Source organism: Geospiza fortis, unplaced genomic scaffold (genome assembly GCF_000277835.1).
Source record: "Geospiza fortis unplaced genomic scaffold, GeoFor_1.0 scaffold285, whole genome shotgun sequence".
NCBI classification, from domain to species: domain Eukaryota; kingdom Metazoa; phylum Chordata; class Aves; order Passeriformes; family Thraupidae; genus Geospiza; species Geospiza fortis.
In genome coordinates, this window is record NW_005054403.1 from 652,377 (window position 1) to 671,750 (window position 19,374).

The following is a 19,374-nucleotide window of genomic DNA, read 5'->3' on the forward strand; positions in this document are numbered from 1 at the left end:
TGATGAGCTTCAATTCTTCCATTATTCTTTTTTAGTTGATGATGGTACTGACATTCATCCAGCAGTTCTTGCCACAATAAGAAAATTGGAAGATGGTTATGTTGGAGGTGCAAGGTAATGTCAAAATAGCCAAATTATTATCTCCATGATTTTTTACATTAAATCCTGTAAAAGTCTCAGTTTTGAACTTGTGATAGTGCACAGACTTTGTACTAGAATACTGCAGAGAAGGAAGTTTCAGCTTTAAATATTATGTGGCAATCAAATGGTTGCTCAGCCTCAGGTGCAATGGAAAAGATCTGTCTCCTAAAAGTGTACCATCTCTGACTGCCATTCATGGATAAAGAAAACAGACATCAAATCTTTGGAAACATGAAGTCTTGAAATATGAAATCTTTGAAATGTGAATCAGGCTGGCCTTCTATTACTAAAAAGTAAATTACTTTCACAGTTACTGGACATGTTTTAAACATTGATTGCATGTAGTACTTGTAAGATGGAATGTTCCATTCATCTGTGTGTAAAATATGATGCCACAGTATCTCTCTATTCTTTTTCTGCTTTCCCTCTCAATCAGTATCTTCCTTTGACAATCAAATATTGTCATGGTTTAACTCCAGTCAACAACTCAGCCCCACATGGCCACTCACCCACGCTCCCCTTAGTGGGACGGGGGAGAGAACTGGAAGAATACAAGTGAGAAAACGCACGAGTTGTGATAAAGAGAGTTTAGTAAGTAGAGCAAAAACCACATATGGAGGCAAAGCAAAATGGGAAATTCATTCACCACTTTCCATGGGCAGTTGTTCAGCCATCTTCAGGAAAGCTGTACTCCATCAAATGTAACTGTGGTTTGGGAAGACAAACTTCTGTATCCCTGAGCATCCTCCCCATTATCCTTTTTCCCCCAGCTTTATAAGCTGAACATGGCACCCTATGGTATGGATATCCCTGTGGTCAGCAGGGGTCAGCTGTCTGGCTGTGTCCCCTCCCAGCTCCTTGTGCACCCCCAGCCTGTGCTGGTGGGGTGAGGTGAGAAGCAGGAAAGGCTGGGATGTTGTGTAAGCCCTGCTTAGCAGTAACTAATACATCCCTGTGTTATCAGCACTGTTTCCAGCACAAATCCAAAGCACAGCCCCATCATTCAGTCTTATCCCTAAAACCAGCACAGATGGTTTAGCAGCCTCCAGTTCTGTGAAAAGACATATTTATGGGGCCTTCTCAGCCCCAGTTTCTTATCCTTGGAGCATTATCCTTGGAGCTCAGGTCCTTGGAGTTCAGGGTCTCTCTTCATATGAACATACAGCACCCTGCATAATTAGTCTTTGAGTTAGGCCTATTACCATAGCGCAGTTAAAATCAATTAGTACCTAGAGCAGTAAGTACCCAGCTGGATGTGCAACTGTTGTTTTCTTTTTTTACTTTTCCATGTCAGTTTCTGTGGCTGTACAGGTGCCAAAGGTGGATTGAACAGTAGGTTTCATAGCTTTCAACAGCTCCTCCAAAATTTAAGTGAGCATTAATCAGTATCAGAATGGTGGATGTTAATGCTCTTTGGCATGTGTCCCCTTTTGCAGGGTGAAGATAGGCAAGCTATCAGAATTTCTTACCACCTCTTTTCATACATATCTGAGCTTCCTGGATCCAGATTGTGACCTAAAACTGTTTGATGACCATAATGACAACTGTAATAGTCCTGACAGTGAATATGGAGACTACCCAGCAGATTTCTGTGAAAAAGGTAGTAGTGTTCTTTCACTTGGTATTTTTTTCTCTGTCGAGTTCTATCAGCAGAGTCTGGGTTTGCCTGCAGTGCAGAGTCTGTTCAGTGCACAGCTGATAGTCATTTGGTTTTCTTGTGCATCCATCTGGGGACAGGACCTGCATGACTCAGTTTGGAGAATGAATTCATGTGTGTTCTTCCTGCATTTGTGGTATGGCATTGACTGGCAACTGCTACAGCAAAGCTGAGTCTGGAGAGTCAGCAGGTGGGGAGGTGTGGAAGAGGTTAGAGGGAAAAGGACTCTGAAGAATTGTGGACAAGAGCTTGTGTGGAAGAGATGATAGAGTCCTAGAATCATACAAGTTGGAAGAGACTTTTACAATCATCAAGTCCAGCTGTGTTTTATGATCTACCAGCAAAATAAAACCCCTTTTGATTCCTTTCACAGGCAAAGCTAGCTTCTAAATCTGTTTTCAGTGTCAAAAATGGGTTTTTTCTTTTGTTTCCAATTTTTTTTTGCTTAAAAAATCTCTTCCTTGCACTATTTTTGCATATTTGAGTGCCCTACTAAATAAGCAATAATATAGTGATGTGTTTGAGTAAGAAAGTGATAAAAGCGATAATGATAAATAGTGATTTTTTACCTTTAGGAAACCTTTATTTTTTTATGTATGTTACACTAGATAGCCAGGATGAGCTGGATCAGTATATAAATGATGTCCTGCAGAGCACAGCCCTGAAGTCATACCTTCCTCCAACTTCAAAGACAACAAGTGAACCACCTGTGTTCAGTGCAAATCATTCCACAGAAGAGATACTGTCCATAATGGCCAAGACAAAGGGCTTGGAAGTTCCAGGTATTTCTCCCTATTGTTTATTTAGTGAAATAATTAAAAAACCTGGTTTGGCTGCTACAAGGGGTAAGTTCAAGTATTTAAAAATGATACCTTTTGGCATACTTGTGCCACTAGTTCTTTCCTTATAGAGAAGAAATAAGAAATTCCTTAACAAGTAAGAGTGACTGAAGTTGTTGCTGTCATGTTCCCGCTGTATCCCATGTCATGGTGTACACACAGAAAACCCGCAATGAAATGTAACATTTAATCAAAATTAATGTTATGGAAGCTGCTACAACTTCCTAGTTGGATAGAATTTTAGAACCCAAATCAGTTAATTAATTGTTTTGTCTTTGCTTGTATAAAGACAGACAAAATGTACTTTTTAATTTTAATAAAGTTGCTATGAAATGAAATGTTTCAATACTAGAAAAACATAAATATTCACATGTACTTTCTAAATTTGTAAGAACAAATAGAGTAGAGAGGGAGCACAGTCTTTCTAACTATGCTGCATTTCTGATAGCCTGATTGGAGGATATATACCAAAATAAGATTTGGCTGAATTTGTAACTAGATTCCATGTGCATTGTTTTATATATAGATATGTAGTATTCAACACCCTGGTCAATGAAACTTAACTTCAGTGTAAATTAATAACTTCCAAGCTTTTCTGTTAGTTTTTTCTGCTATCTTTCATGTGCCACATCATCTGATCCTTCATTTAATTCAGCATAGGAAGTTAACAGAGCATTAACCTGCGTTTAGCATTATAATTTTAATTATGAAATCTTACCAGTAGGCCATTTTCTCCACTCATTTCCTGTTGAAATTTTTAAAACACTTGGCAGGGTCAGGTCATTGGGCTGCAGGATTTTGGAGTCACAGGCCAAGTAAGAGGTATCAGTTGAGCATGTAGCCCCTGAGTCTCTGGCAAGCTGAAATCAGAAGCTCTCAGAGCAAACCTGCAAAGAGAGAAAGTTCAGAACATGAGCTTGTCTCAGTTCCATGCACAGCATCTCAGAAGCACTGCCTCTGTATTTTGACTCTTGGAGATATTTTTGTTGTTTTTACCTAGTCAAGCTGCTTCATGTAGGTGTTTTTGATTTTCATGTTACTGAAACAATCATTTTTTTCATTGCTTTCCAGCTGTGTCTATGTCTCTTCCCACTAAAGTTCTGAACACACACCGAAAGTCTCTGAATCTTGTTGATAATCCTCATTTCTTTGGGACAAAGGTAAAGTGTGGGAATTTTTATGCTGTTTGTGGATTTAGGATGCAATGCTGTAGCCTTTCCTCGTGTTTTCCTTCCAAACCCTATGCCAGGTCTCATTTTTCTTCACAGACAAGCCATTCTGTCCAAGGCACTCCCTTGTTTTGGAAATTATTTTTTTGGCTGGATGAAGGTTTTTTAGTCAAATAGACACTATCAAGTGGAAAGTTTTTAATTGAATGTGCAAAACAGAAAAGAACATAATGATTGCTTTATTTTTAAAAGCCAAAAATTAAGTCATTGTCTTTAGTTCTAGCTGAACACAAGGGGAAGGACAGGACGTTCACAGGCTTTAGAGATGTTTTCCAAGAAATGCTGCTTATAGGAACATCTGGGCAAGAGGGAATGTGTGAATGTCATTAAGGCACCAGCCAAATCCCTCAAGGCATGAAGATGGGGTTGTGCTGGGCACTTGTTTTGTCTTGGTAGATGTGACCAGCTGCTAAGAATGGCTAAAAGAGGGATCTCCCTGAGGAATTCTGCTCTGCACAAGGTTCTATTTGTGGAAATGGTATTTTAGGATTATATAAAGTGCTGAACAGCTTGTTAAACAGCTTGTTAAACAAAACTTCTTTTCATCCAAGAATTCGCCATAAGATTACATCATCTGATTGGTTATCATTTTACTTTGATAAGCTTGGAAAACTTAAAATGGCAATATTTGCATTCATAAAGTGCCACTTATATACAGGTTGGAGATGGAACTCAAAAAGCTCTAAATTATTTCAACCAAAAAAAGGATGGTATCTCTCTGCTTTTCTCTTTACAAGTAACGTAAGATGACAGGAAAAGTAAGCAGATAAAAGTATGCAGTATCCAGATTTCTTTGTTTTGTCAAAAAAGAAAAATAGATACAAGGTTCCATTCTAGGGATTAGGTTTCTTGGGGTTAGTCTCCTTTCTGTGCCTGCAGTACCCTGGCAAGAACTAAGTGATGTGTCAATATTCTAAGTGCAGAGCTTTGTTGCAAGTCTGTTGTGATTTTTTTAATGCCATTTTAATTGAAGTTACAGGAAGTTACAGATCTGCTACTTTTTTCAAGGCCATGTCTTGTGATTTTTCATCCATCTTTGTTATCAGGACCATGAAAATGTTTTGCACTTACCTAAAGATGCTCATGGTGATTTGGATTGCAGGAAGCTTGTTGATCAGCTGAAGGAATGTCCAACACTCCATGATCAAGCAGATATCTTGTACATCTTGCATATACTCAAGTAAGTTGCCTGAGTATGAACTGTAGCATCTTTAAGTTTGGTCACAGCTATCTGATTATTCTTGTGCAAAAGGTTTCCACTGTTCAGGTTGTGTTTTGAGGGGACAGTGGAAATATTTTGTGCTTTAACAAGCGTATTTTCAGTTAGTTTGATTACAGAAATTATTTGGATATAAAAGAAGACTTGTGCATATTCTAGAGTTTATTGGTTCACAGTTACAAATACATAAAGTCTCCAGGCCTCACAAATTAGATGCACAAATCCTTTCCATGAGTGAGAACACACCCTGCTATATTTGTGGTACTCCAGTTGAAGTTCACAAAGATTTGGTGTGATTTTCATACACAAGAATGAAAGTGGAGGGAAAATTCATCTTGTCATTTTCTAACTAAAGGGAAAATGCAATTTTAATGAGTGTTCACTATTTTTCCTCTAATCCCTTTTCATATTTAAGTTTACGACTGGCTAAACTTTGGTACTTTTTAAAACATTCTTAGAAGCAGTCTGGGCCCATCTGCTGGAGTTAGTAAACACCTGCTATTTAATTGGTTTGATGGGAACAAAGTGCAAATAGAAACAACAGAATCATCTTCTGAAGTGTGTTTATTGAGCTTGGGTTTTTTTCCTGTGCAGGAGAATACTGCTGGAACCTGTCAGGTAGTTAGCTTTTGGTGCAAAGACAAGTATGTGTTAATCACAGATGGTCTTCCCTACTGCTACAAAGACTGCATTTTGTTTATTTTAGTCTGTCTCCTGTGTGGACATCTTCTTTGATCTTCTTGATTTCCCAAGCAAAATGTTTAGCATCCTCTCTTAAAGAGTAAAGGAAATCCTATAAAAAATATGTTTTGTTGTTTAACTGCATGTAACACCAGTAATTTCATCAAGGGAGACTCTGTTGAGCAGGCAGATGGACCTTTGGTGGACTCTGTCAGCAGGAGTTGAAAAGTCATTCTGTGACAGTTCAAAACATTACCAAAGAGAAGCCATAATGTAGTGAATTTCAAAAGTGAATTTCAAAGGAGAGGAAGAGAAATCTCCTTTGCTTTTTTCAGTAATGGCATAAGCAAGACAGAAGTTTAGTTAATGGCTAAGAAAGAGGAATGGCTAAAAAATTCCCCTGAAGAATCTGGAAAATGGGTGTAGTCTTCAGCAGCACTTAAGATATTGTTGAATTCTGTTGAATATTGTTGAATTCTGTTGAATATTGTTGAATTCTGCTCTGACAAAGCACTACATGGAGTGTTCCTCCAGCAAACTGTCCATGTGAATGCTCAATTTAAAATCTAGTAGGAAATCCTTCAGGTGGTTCCTTTTCAAGATGCTAGCTCACAGCTGAGTGAGTGCTCAAGTTAGTGTGAAAGTTCCTGGTATCAAGAGGATTTTGTCCACATGTAGTCAGTCTGTGGTGAAGGCACAGATGTCCCATTTGGTATTTAATTCTGTCACCACCATGAGCAAGGCAGTCAAAATCCAGCCATGTGGTAAAGTTCAGTGTTGTGCCTGATGACAATTCCCTCCTGTTTGTTTTGTGGCAGAGGTGCTGACTGGGACACAGAGCTGGATGGACAGTATGGGGTCACTGTTCACTGCCTCCTCAATGAGCTCTACAGAAAGGCAGGCCTCAATCAGGAATGGGGCTTAATCCGTTACATTTCTGGCATACTCAAAAAGAGAGTTGAAGTCCTGGCTGAGGTATGAAATACAAATAATCCTGCTTCAGCTTCCTGCCTGGGAACAGAGATAAAACTACCAGTTTGCTGTTGGGGTTTGTGCTTGCCCTTCTTCTGGTTTTACTTTACAGCATACATATTGCAGCATTTTAAATTAAATATTTGTTGTTTTTCTGATCTAGAGTCTTACTACATCTTTATCTTTCATCTGTACTGCAAACTGTGCTAATGTTGGCATGGACTGAGAATGCCACACTGTAAATAGTTGTGAAGGCTTAATTTCATCTCTGTTCATTGGAGAAGCTTAATTGTGTGCTTTGAATGCTGCAGTTGTCACTGGTAATTGTCTATTGCTGTTGTGATGGTATGAACACTTTAGGAGCACTGCTATGTCAGGGTGCTAGTGATGACACAAAAACATGTTCTGCCCATTTCCATCCCCTTGGGTCAACAGTCTGCCTTGTGAATGGATGTTTGGAACCATTTAAATATCCATGACTATTAAGTGGTAACAAGAAAAATCCACTGTTAAGAGTACAGATATGATTTTGATCATTACAAAAAGGTTTCCTCACAAGTATTCTGAAAGTATTTGTTTAATTTTCTAGTAATCCCTTGCATATTTCTGAGAAGCTTTTTCTGTAATTCCTGACCATTTTCAAGGCTCTGTGTCATATCTAGGGTGCCTTATTTTAGTGACAGTCCTGCCTGTGGGGAGCAGTTTGTGATAATCACTGTGCATGGTGCTTTATTAAACACAGAACTTTTTGCCTTCTCAAGACAAGGATGAGCAGTACAGACATGCTCACAAAAAGCCATGTATGTTAACTTGAGAAGGTATTGGCAAAGAATTGGGGAGGAGGAATAGAGATTATCTGTTTTCTTTCATGTTAAGGGAGTGAAAATAGACTTCAAAATCAGAGGAACACTGCTCTGTGATGTTTTTTGATTCAGGATACTAAAACAGGTAAACTGAACATCCACTTTTAAAGGAGGTCAGTATGAAAGAGTAAACACTGTGGTACTGGGGAAAGTACCTATTTCAGACTGTATCAGGAATGTGATGCAGTATGCTGGGTGTTTGTTTTAGGAGATATGTTAGTACACAGGATTTTTTTAACTAATGCTGCCAAACTTTTCATTGATTAAAAATATGGTTGTCTTAAATAAAGAACAAAACTTCATCATATGATAAAGGATGAAAGCCTTTATTGATCTGTCAGCCCCACTAGAGTTCCTAATCTTGTCATTATGCTGCTGATTTCACTGAGCAGGGAAACAGGCTACTTTCAAACTCTCATAACCCTGTTGACCTCAGGAGATCTTTGGCAGCTATTTTACAGCATTCTGCTGGATTTGCATGTCTGGTAATTAATAGAAATGCATTTAAATATTGCTAAAGAAATGTAATTAACTTGATTTGGTGAATTAAAAGCCATATCACTTTCACATGACACACAGAAAGGTCTCTTGCTTTTTGTCCCCTGATGACAGGCATGCACAGACCTTCTGTCACACCACAAGCAACTTACAGTGGGCCTGCCCCCAGAACCCCGTGAGAAAATCATCACCACGTAAGTTGGAGCTCTGCCTTGGGCACAGGCTGCCCGTCATCTTCCTGCTGGTACCTTTCTGCTGCTATTTTCTTCTTTCAAACCTTACTCCTTGCCCTCAAAGGGATTTGCAGCCACCTAGGTAGAATTGTAGGCACCTTTGTTCTGGGTGATTTGATGCCAGTGCTTGCTCAAGAATTTAATAACTGCTTGTGGTTTGACTTCTTGCAGCCCACTGCCCCCTGAGGAGCTCACAGATCTCATTTATGAAGCCAGTGGCCAAGACATCAGCATTGCAGTCCTGACACAGGTATGCAGCCTGTGCCAAAAGGCTTCTTGGACTGTGCCCAGTGCTGTGCCAGTTTGCTCTGAGGCAGAGAAAGCCATGAAGACGCACTCTGACAGGGGCCTTTCTGGATCTGTGCTTACAGGAGATAATTATGTACCTGGCCATGTACGTCCGCTCACAGCCCAGCCTTTTTGTGGAGATGCTCCGGCTCCGCATTGGTCTGATAATCCAGGTGATGGCCACTGAGCTGGCACGAAGTCTCAAATGCTCAGGTAGGAAGCAGCTTCATTGTAAGGGTACTTATGGTAGCATTTTTGCTTCACCCTTCATGGTTGATCTTTTCATTGATATGTGTTAAATCCTTCTATTAACCTCTTAGTTCATATGTGCAGTTACAAACCTTGAAAATCACTTTTTTATTATTTAAGGAAAGATTTCTCTCCCCCCAGCACCCAGTTATTCAAAGAATATCAGAGGATATTCTTTATGGAATAACGCTGTCTCTGGAATTTAGGTCCATGTGTCACCTGCTGTTGGGAGATGGCTGTCATACCTTTCCAAGGGATCTTGTTCTGTAAGGGAGCAACTGCTTTCTCATCATGAGCTTCAGTGAAATTTTGTACAAGCTAGGACATAATAAAGACTAATGTAAATAATGTTATTTCTGTGGAGCGTTTGTTGTTTAGTCCTGAAATATATTTTCTATGAAATGTGACTACATATTAATTTTTTAGAGGAAGGGCTAGCAAAAGAGTTAAATGTGATTGGACTTCATTCACACTTTCCTTAGCTGGCTTTATAGCTTGTTGTCTTCCCAGTGACATTTGTCATTTTGTTTTGCTTTATTTTGTTTAACTAGGTGAAGAAGCTTCAGAGAGCTTGATGAATCTAAGCCCCTTTGATATGAAAAGTCTCCTCCATCATATTCTCGAAGCTGTAAGTTGTTCATTTTTATATGTTAAGTTAGATTGTCTTACAAGTGGGGATCTATTCTTTCTGCATCTGAAGTAAAGGCATAGGTAATGTATTAATCATGGGTGACCAGTACATGTGTGTGTCTGCTGGGAAATAAACAAAACACATATGGCGTTAAAGCAAAACACATATGGAAGCTATCCTGCACTGAAACAAGATTGTATCAAGTTTTCAGTAATAGGAAGGCAAACTTTTAAAATGAAGAAATTTTATGGAACCAGAACAAAAGCCATTAAAAATCATATCTAACCTGTCTTCAAGAGGCATGTCTTTGATGCCCACATATTCCTAACTGGCACATCAGCTGTCTCCTGGGCTCTTCTGTAGACCCTCAGAGACTCATTGCAATTCTGACTAAATTTACAATTGCTCACTGTCTTGGAAAATCAGTTTCTGGATATCCAAGAATGGATTGAGGCCCCTTGCTTGATACAATCAGATTTGAACTCTTGATGTGATTCTGTGAAAGGGTGCTGTCACCAAGAGCATTGCACATTTCTGAAATGATTTGTGTTTAACTTAGATAGAATTTAATCTATTTTTCTACCCCTAGAATGTTAAAAATATCCATTTGCTTCTTTAGTGCGACCTGTAGATTCTTCTTCATCCAGCCCTGCAATTTCTATTCATGAGATGGGGCATTCTGGAGCAACCAAAACAGAAAGAAGTGGTATTACTAAATTGAAGAGTGAGATGAAGCAGGTGAGGGTTTTCTCTCAATGCTCATCAGAAAGTACAGCTGTTCTGGAACTGTGGTATGTCAGGTTTTATTCCTGCTAAATAACAGACATTTCCAAAGTTACTTTGATTTTAAAACTGATCATTAAATAGAAGGCAGTTAAGGGATGTTTCCTCCAAAAATGTTGTTCCTCTTTTGTTCTTGTTTCACATGCTGAATGTAGAAGAACTTGAACAAACTGTAATGCATTCATGGCGTCCACTGTAAAAACAGCTCTTCTATCATGTTTAGCTAAGGGAAAGTCAGATGAACAAAGAGAAGCTTTTATACAGTGTTTGTTCTTGTACTTGGCCCAAGTGGCAAAACTGGACCACATGCCTTTTGGAAAAGATCCATGGGGAAAAGGAAACTTGTTTTGTTTTCTTCAGGTTCTGTTTCTTCAGCAATGGAGGATGATTACTGCTAGAATTTATACATACATATTCAAGTCCAATAGTTTAAATTATACTTCAGCTGAGTATATGGAGAGATCACAATACAACCAAAATACTCTGAATGAATGTGACTGATGGCTTTATTATGAGTGGTTTGATTTCTCTATTTTGTGTCTCTATTAGTAATTTTCTTTTGCTTTAAATAAATAGGAAGGTAGTGGTCAAATAAAATACATTTGTAGGAATGGTGTTATTTTTCCTCATGGGTTATTCAAACTAGGGAGAGAAGGTTCCAAGAGACCTTATTGCAGCCTTGCAATATATAAAGGAGGCTTACAGGAAAGATGAAGAAATGCTTTTTGCCAAGGCCTGTAGTGACAGGATAAGGGGCAACAGTTTGAAACTGAAAGGGATGGCTTAGATTAGATACAAGGACACTTTTTTAATGAAAGAGGAGAGGCAGTGGAACAGATTGCCCAATGAAGTTGTGGATACCTTGTCCCTGGGAATGTGTAAGGTCAGATTGGATGGGGTTTTGAGCAGCCTCATCTAAGGAAGTATTTGATGTTTTCCTTTGATTGATGAAACAGATTGAATAAACCTTCAGAAAGGAGTAGCATTTTTACATGGTCTTGACATGAAGCATTTGCTGGTGGCAGTAATGGGACATGGTCAGGCAGGGAAGCAGAGACCCCAGACCTGGTTGCTGTGTTTGAGCTGTGCCACTGCTGCAGCATCGTCGTGGATGTGGGGAGGCTGTGAAGGTGCTGCCAGCTGTGCTGCACTGGCCCCGAGGTGGCCTTGGAGGTCAGTCTGAGCAGGGCTCCCAGTCAAACGGGGTGTCTGGAATCGGGGCCATTCCAGGACGAGGCACTAGATGGCAGCATTATTTTGTTTGAAACACAGAGGTGGGCCTGAGCTGCAATACTTGGACCTCTCTTGACATTAGGAACACTGTTCTTTGTTGTTTTCACATTCCACGGAAACTTGGTATTTTGCACAGATGAGGAGTTGGCTGGGTTTATTTTTGTACCCCCCCTCTACTTTGCCTTTCCTGCTGCTTCCTGCCACATTCACTGCATTCTCTGAATAATTGACTAGCAGCTAATGTAGTGGCACTTCGGCAGGGGGTGGGGTGGGGTGGTGCAGAATACTCCTTGTTATTACAAGGAGTATTTCAAGTACTTGTACTAACATCTCTGGAGTGTTGAGCAAATGCAGCTCCCTGTTTTGTGGCTGCTCTTTCTTCACTCAGAGCCATTAACACTGAATGTGAAGGCATGGCTTGGGGTGGGCAGTTAGAGGAAAGTGCTTATCTAAGGTGCTGCATCCACATTTCAGCAAAAAATTTGCCTTGCAGCTTTTTGTTTACTGCTGCCCATCCAGTTGGCAGCCTGCTGTCTCTCCAGCAAGATGACCTCATGCAAAGAGAAGCTGGTGGCATTGCAACAAATGGGGAATGGAAGTAGGGAGTCAGTTTTTACCTCAGCCCCAAGCCACAGGGAAGCTTTTGCTTGCATCTTAAACTGGTGGTTTGTGCTGGCCATGCTGGGAGCTCCATGGGTGGCATGGGCTGCCAGACAGGCTCCTGGCATGGTGGGCTCTGCCTCATGGTGGCCCTGGGAATCAGCAGCAGCTGCCCTGGTATCAGCTGAAGTGCAGCACTGCACAAGGCCAGGGGTTGCTGCAGTTTTTCTCTGAGTACCCGAGGTTATTCTGTATTTCTTGTCTTTGCACCTGTATGTTACCTGACCTTGTCTGTGTTCTGTTCTCCTGCCTGTCTGACGTTGGTGTCTGGTTTTGTTTTGTAGTTCTTTCATGAGGGGCACTCCATGTCCAGCAGCATGTTTGCTTCCACGGTAAAACACCATCTGTAGCTCTGCACCTGCTCTTCACCCTGTATGTGTCTGTGTGTAAGGGTCTTGGTTCCAGATACTTCCTCTGTCTTCTCCTGCCTAAAACCTTGTTTTCAAACCCTACCTCTTTGTCTTGTCTCCACTGGGAACCAATTCTTATTAGTAATGTTCTAATAGAAGTTGAGTCTCACATTTAGATCCACTTAGTTCTTTTGAAGCTTAAGCAGTTGTAGCAGATAAAGTACTATAGCAGATTTAGCTACTTGATAGTGGATTATTACAGGTGTCTTCAGCATGTAAAAGTAATGCAGTGTTGATAAATGCTGACAGCCTCTGCACAGTGGGGAGCCCAGAATAGCTTCCAGTTGCTGAGATAGGAGTTGCATGGGTATCTCTTCAAGAAGTCATCTTCTTCCAAGGCAGAGAACTGTAGCTCTTCTTAAGCTCTCACTGTCTGCATCTTCAGACTTACTGTCAGTGGCACACCTCCCAAATGCCCTAAAAACACAGCTACAGGGAGTTCTGTGTGTCACGGTCAGTTTGCAGGGCAAAGGAACAGCAAACATTGGAACATCAAAGGAACACCACATGTGTCTCATGGACACTAGTAGCAGTGGAAATGGACTGTTTGCTGCTGGGGACTTTTTTGCAGAACTTGGCTATGTAGAGTCTATGAGCCTGCACTTTCCAAACATGCAGTTTGCAGTCATTCTCCTCCACTACATTGCTCAGGTAGCTTCTTATTTGGAGATAAGGGGATTTAAGATGGCACTTTCAGTGAAGTCCTTTCTGGGCTGAAAGTAGCAGGTATCAAAAAAGGAAGGAGAACACAGAAGAGTACAGTTTCTGGGAATGCAAGGAATGGGCGGGCTGTGTGTGTGAAAATCACAATGGCAATTTGGTGGTATTGCCCCAACTTTGAAAATTATCTGCTGCCTAACTTAGTGTTCAGACCTGGTAGAGTGAAATAATAGAGCAACAAGGGCAATAAAGGAAACAAGGCTAATACTTACAGAGAGGCAGGCATGATGATTTTGTGGCCTCATTAAATCAATTTTTAATCTGCTTACTTTAATGGAGCTTTTGCATGAGGGCCTCTCTTGCTGGACTCATGAACTCTTTGATGCTTTTACAGCACTGAGCCCCATGTCCAAGTGAATAGGACATACCTGCAGATCCTCTCACCTTGCACACCAGTGACACTGCCCTGGAGGCAGCTTGGGCCTGTTAAAATAGTCAGATGTTGCGTTAAACCAAGCAGTGAAGTTGACTGGGTTATGCCATGTTGAAGTGCTTGCCTGTTTTGTTGAGAAATGATGGAAATACTGGAGAAATGAAGCTTGTTGCAAAGGGGAGAGATGGGGAGAGATCATCCTGTGTGACACCAAGGCCTGTATTTTTTCCCTGGTTCTGAGGTAGCATTATAACAGAAATGTATTGGCCAGGAATGGCACTTGGGGTGGTAGAAAGCAACTAACCAAAGCTTTAATGTCCTTACAGAGGGGCAGTACTCCATCCTCTCCCACCAGTTCTTCTCCGACTGGCTCCAGCGGGGACATGAGCTGGGGTGACAGAAAAGGGCAGTGGCTGCGCAGAAGGAGGCTGGATGGTGCTATTAACAGAGTTCCTGTTGGCTTTTATGAGAAAGTGTGGAAGATCCTTCAGAAGGTAAGCTGAATGCTGTGGAGGAAGCAAGCAAGCTGTAACCTGGGAAGGTGGTATCCAGGGGTGGCATCTTGTTACGAGTGGAAGTTGGTTGACAGGTGGAAACCAGAGTCACTGGTAGAAGGCTGTCTCTTGAGCATGAAAGGGCTCCATTAACACAAGCTCATGTATTTCTTTGAAAGTTTGTTTTTCTCTGAAACCACCAATGCTGAATTTTGGCTGAATGACTCTGTTCCATCGCTGCCTGTTGTGCATGCCCTGGCCTAATGCACATTGTCAGTGCACCTAAAGGGCACTGCAGTGCAATGCAGCTCTGTGCTCCAGGCCAGAAAGGCTGTGAGAAATGAAGCAGGAAACTGCTCTAACTCTTCCAGAATATACTGAGACCTGTTGCTAGATCTTCTGAGCTGTATGGCATTCTTAATGGTTTTTGTTAGTTTGGTTTTAAATGAAAAGTCCTTGCCCGCAGCTTGGATATCAGGGGTATAGAAAATAAATGCAACTCTCCAGGAAGAAGGAGAAGGGAATTACAAATTTTAACTTATTTCAAAGTGATTATGCACCTGCTTTTCTGCTTTGCTGGATTCAGGCCAGCATTTGGCACCTTGCAGCCCTGAGCTGTTCATGCTTGCTTAGTTGGGAAAAGAGTGCACCACCAATTTAGGTTGGTTTGTCCTTCTAAAATCCCTTGTACTGAAGCTGTTAGTGTTGATGTCCGCCAAGACAAATCATATATGACCTCTTGGCTATTTACTAATAGGATCTTCCAGCAGAGTGAGCATCACTTCTGACCTGATGTAATAGCTGGAAGTAATTGTATGTTTTTTCTGGCTGTTAAAATGAATTGTGCTTATCTTCAGTATTTCATTCTTAAAATCTTTTTTATTTTAAAATCTGTCTCCTCTTCTTGGTATGTTTCTATTCTATACCTCACATAGCCAGATGTGTCCCTCTTTAACCTGCCTTTTCACCATTAAGGTTTTATCATTGTTTCCTTTATACCGCTTGTTATTTCTCTCCCCCAGTGGTTACATCCTGAGGTGTGGTGTCCTGGATCTGAAACACATAACTAAATGTTGTTCTAGTGAAAATGAAAAAAGGTTCTTGCTTTTGTGGTCTGTTGTCTTGCTCTTGTGTTATCTTTTATTTCCAAACCCCTTCCAGCAGAATGCTCCCATTGATTTGTTCCCTCCTTTGTGTGCCTTTGCTGTAGTGGCTCCTGAAGTGCTCTGCTTCGTTAGCTGGGCTGGAGCACAGCATGCTCTGGTGTGTCATGTCAGGCTATTTCTAATCTTTGCCAGTTACATAATAACTTCTTCAGGAAGGATAAAATAATATTTTTGAACAGGGCTTTTTGTGTCATTTGGGTTTTTTTGCTTTCCTTTTTTTTTTTTCCTAACTGAAAATTGTTACATATTGGCTTAGAACAGAGAACCCTCAGATTGACTTGCAAGAACTGTAATTTTTGTTCACTCTTGAAATGTTTCAGTGCCATGGTCTGTCCATTGATGGGTATGTCCTTCCTTCTTCAACCACCAGAGAGGTACAGTAAAATGCCCATGATTTTCTAGCCACATGTCTAAATACTTGGATTGACAGTGTAAGATGCAGCAGGGCCTCTGTTACAGATCCTTGGTTTTACTTTTAGAACATCTGGACATTCCTCCAGCACCTGTGCCAGCTTCTCTGGGTGTGTGCAGGTGAATTCCTGCCAGGCAGGCCTGGGAGGAGGCTTGTGACAGGTTTTCCCTTTGCTGAACCTGCCTTTTCACACCCTCACTGTCCCCCTGTGCCCACTGGGAGGCTCCAGAGAGGGTGGCTGACCCAGCCCTTAGGGGGGAAGGTGAGGCAGCACGGACTTGCTGGAATAAAGAGGACATGTTACTTGCCACTTATTTTTTTTTATATGCTGCAACAGCAGGCAGTGTATTTTGGCTTCACAGTCTCAGAAGTAAATACCAGTTAAGGATGATTGTTTCTAACCAAAGCTTTAGCTTTTTAAATCCATAATATTTCCTTGCATTTTTTTCTTAGCTGGATTCTGTCTTTAGGTGCTCTGGCAAATTTTGAATTCACATCTATAAAACAAACTCTTGTGAATAGGGATCCATCAGTGCAAGAGTGCTGCTTTGTGTGCCCAAGACTGTTTTCCTGAGTGTTTCCCTCAGATTTGTCTCTGGCTTCCTTCTTTTCTGAGGAACTGTGGTAACAGTGGTAACAGCTGAAGAGAGGAGCTGAAATCTTCTGCCAAATTTAAATGGTGGGGTTTGTGGCTTTTTTTTCAGAAAGGAGAGCTTTATTTATCCCTATTGTGTAGATAAAGAGCCTTCTATTTTTAGCCTGTCAGACCTGGACAGTATCTAATTTTGCTGTTTAAAGCAATTGAATAAAATAAGCACAAGCTTCCTAAGGCAACATAACATCCACAGAGCTATGCCAGTGCAAATTAAGCTGCTCTGCAAACACAATAGTGATATTCCTGCACGGCAAAGCGCAGGGGTTATTTAAAAATCACTCCTCTAAGCAGGTGGTTGTTTTTAAAACTCAGTGCTAAGTTTGCTTTTGCAACTCACCTGCAATGCCAGAAAGATATGTGCAAGGCAGAGTGTGTGAGATCACAGCCTGAGGAGCAAAGAGTTAATGTGCCAGCTAAGCCTCAGCAGCACTGAGTGCAAGTGAGATGTGTGTGATGGGTGCAGGGCTGGAGCAGGCTCTGGACGTTGTGTAACTGTTTGCAGAATCAGGTCTAGCGACACGAAAACTTTCTGTAAGTGCTAAAGCTGCACAAACACTTTGTTCGCTTCAGTCAGTCTGCCCCCATGTGCAGAGAGGAGCATATGTTCCAGTGCTTGCAGGAGGTGAGGAGCTAGTCTTTTGGATTTGTCAGTTTGTCTTTCCATTTCCACTCAAACTTGCCAGATGACCCCGTGTGAAATCAAGTTTGCAGTGCACGTGGAGTCGGTGCTGAACCACGTCCCCCAGCCCGAGTACAGGCAGCTGCTGGTGGAGGCCATTCTGGTCCTGACGTTCCTGTCGGACATCGAGGTGAACAGCATCGGGGGCATCATCCACGTGGACAGAATCGTGCACATGGCCAATGACCTCTTTCTGCAGGAGCTGGTGAGCTCAAAGGGCAGTGGGGGGAAACCTCCCCCTTTCAAAATTATCCCCTGCTCTTTTTTTAATGTGTGTGATGAACTTGATTTTGTCGTGGCTCTTCCTCCTACAAAGGCAGACCAAATCACTTAAGTATCTTCTGGAAATATATTTGAGAAAATTAATGTAAGAATCAGGGGAGATTTAAAGGGAATAAATTTGCAGTGGCTAACAAGCTCTGAAGTACAAGGGTAGATTGAAGTGAAGTCCTGCTTTATCAAGGCATTACTATTACCAATATTTGAGTAATCCCACCCATTCCCCCCAAAGGACAAAAATCCATGAAGTTATATGTTCTTCATTTACTTGCACTGATCCAACTAAGTCATGTGGGTCCTATTGTAATCCTGATTAGGGTTTTCATGAGGGGAAAGAGAATTGCCTTCAGTATTCAGCACAAATCAAAAATCATAATGTGGTGGGGTTTTTTCCCAATAAATAAGCATGCATGCCTAACTTGCTCTATGTTTGCTTGTGTCTTTACAGAAATCATTTGGAGCTACTGGCAGTATCTTGGAGAAAGACGCAGCCACAGGAATTTGCCACTTTTTTTATGATAGTGCTCCCAGCGGAGCCTATGGCACCATGACTTACCTAACAAAAGCCATAATAATTTATTTACACGATTTCCTGCCTAGCACAGGCTGTGCAATGCAGTAAGTGAAGCCTCACATGGGAGGAAAGGCTCAGAGGTTCTTCCTCCCCCGTTCCCTGTCACAACCCCCTTGGTTGCTGCCTGTGTGTGTGCCATGCACTCACTCAGCATTTGGCACTGCTGGGGATGCTCTGTGCACACCTGCTGCTGGGGACAGGGAGCTGGAATTTGGCCTGGTTTTAGGAGAGTGTGTGAGAAATAACAAATAGTGAGGCTTATTCTGCCCAAAGTGCATAAATGTAATTCGTATTAAATTAGCAAGAATTATATAGTTCTGCCAAGGGGAAAACAGATTACTCTGTGGAGATCAAAAGGCATAATAAAACAAGGGAACTGCATCTCAGGCATAGAGTCTCACAAATAAGGGAAGTGATGGAATTCATTAATTTTTCTCCTGCTGTGTGTAAATGTACATCGTTGTGAATCACTAATGCAAAGTGTGAAACATCCAGGGAAATGTAAATTAGAGGAGTAAGAGTAACTTGAAATAACGTGGTGATATTTCTAATACACTTTTATGCTGATTCTCTTCTCATTTGCACCTAGTCAGTGCAGTGCTAATGCCAGCAGGGACAAACATCCTACAATATCCACTAATTTGGGAGGATAGCCTATGTCAGGAAGCTGCATCTGTCTTTAATCTGAATAGCTTCCTTCCCTGCTTCCCCAGGACTTTGGAGGCAAAATCTCAAGACTCTAGCTTCTCCAGTGTGACAGTTTTATGCCTGTAATCCTTTCCTCTGAATGGAGCAAGATAAACCCCATCCACTTGAGCGCCCTTTCCAAGTCTCCTGATCATTTCCCTCACAAACAGCCTCAGAGTTAAGAATGGCATAATTGTGGCTTTTCCAGTGTAGTATTAGTTTATGGAAGGCTTTGATGTTTCTCTTTGTTTTTGTGCGTTTCTTTTTTCCCTTTTTTTTTATTTCCTTTGCCATTTTTTCTTTCTTCTTTTTAGTTTGAAGTCACATTGGTCTCATGTAATTAGGGGTTGGGCTGCCTGCAAGTCGCCCTGCAGACAGTTCGCAGGTTAATGCTGTCAGCTGGAAGCTCTGAGGTGCTGCAGGGAGTAGGTGCATCCTGCATGGAAATGACTCCATGGCCATTTAAACTGAAAACAGAGTTTGGCAGCCTCTGGAGAGGGAAACCCTGCCTTACTAACAGCTTAGGAAAGTGGCAGTAGCTTCAGCATCCCATGGCCACAGACAGGCTCCTTCAGTAGCACTGCTGCCATGTGAGCAGAAAGGATCAGAGCAATTCTGTCTTGCCAGGTAGAGGCGAAAGGAGCAGATAGGCCTGTAAAGATAAGTACTTTCTGAGCTATATAAGCCTGGCAGCCTGCCTGCTGTCCCTCTACACAGTCACTGCTGCTATAGCAGCACCTGGGAACTGG

At 41.4% G+C, this 19,374-nt stretch overlaps 1 protein-coding gene across 2 annotated transcripts in view; it reads left to right on the top strand.

The window, feature by feature from the left end:
* The window catches only part of PHKA2 (phosphorylase kinase regulatory subunit alpha 2), a 36,951-nt gene extending 17,818 nt beyond the window's left edge, over nt 1-19,133 (top strand). Inside the window, exons 16-31 of one of the 2 annotated variants that reach the window (XM_005426151.2) lie at nt 36-114; nt 1,578-1,741; nt 2,407-2,580; nt 3,709-3,797; nt 4,913-5,046; nt 6,585-6,741; nt 8,214-8,293; nt 8,504-8,582; nt 8,704-8,833; nt 9,421-9,531; nt 10,120-10,238; nt 12,461-12,508; nt 14,006-14,173; nt 15,660-15,713; nt 17,090-17,290; nt 17,813-19,133. In XM_005426151.2, coding sequence (XP_005426208.1) covers nt 36-114; nt 1,578-1,741; nt 2,407-2,580; nt 3,709-3,797; nt 4,913-5,046; nt 6,585-6,741; nt 8,214-8,293; nt 8,504-8,582; nt 8,704-8,833; nt 9,421-9,531; nt 10,120-10,238; nt 12,461-12,508; nt 14,006-14,173; nt 15,660-15,713; nt 17,090-17,290; nt 17,813-17,986 — 1,961 coding nt within the window. In that variant the 3' untranslated portion in view covers nt 17,987-19,133. The remainder of the gene's footprint in view (nt 1-35; nt 115-1,577; nt 1,742-2,406; nt 2,581-3,708; nt 3,798-4,912; nt 5,047-6,584; nt 6,742-8,213; nt 8,294-8,503; nt 8,583-8,703; nt 8,834-9,420; nt 9,532-10,119; nt 10,239-12,460; nt 12,509-14,005; nt 14,174-15,659; nt 15,714-17,089; nt 17,291-17,812) is intronic. The other variant, XM_031061202.1, reaches the window with a different exon arrangement.
* Nucleotides 19,134-19,374: the final 241 nt, after the last annotated feature.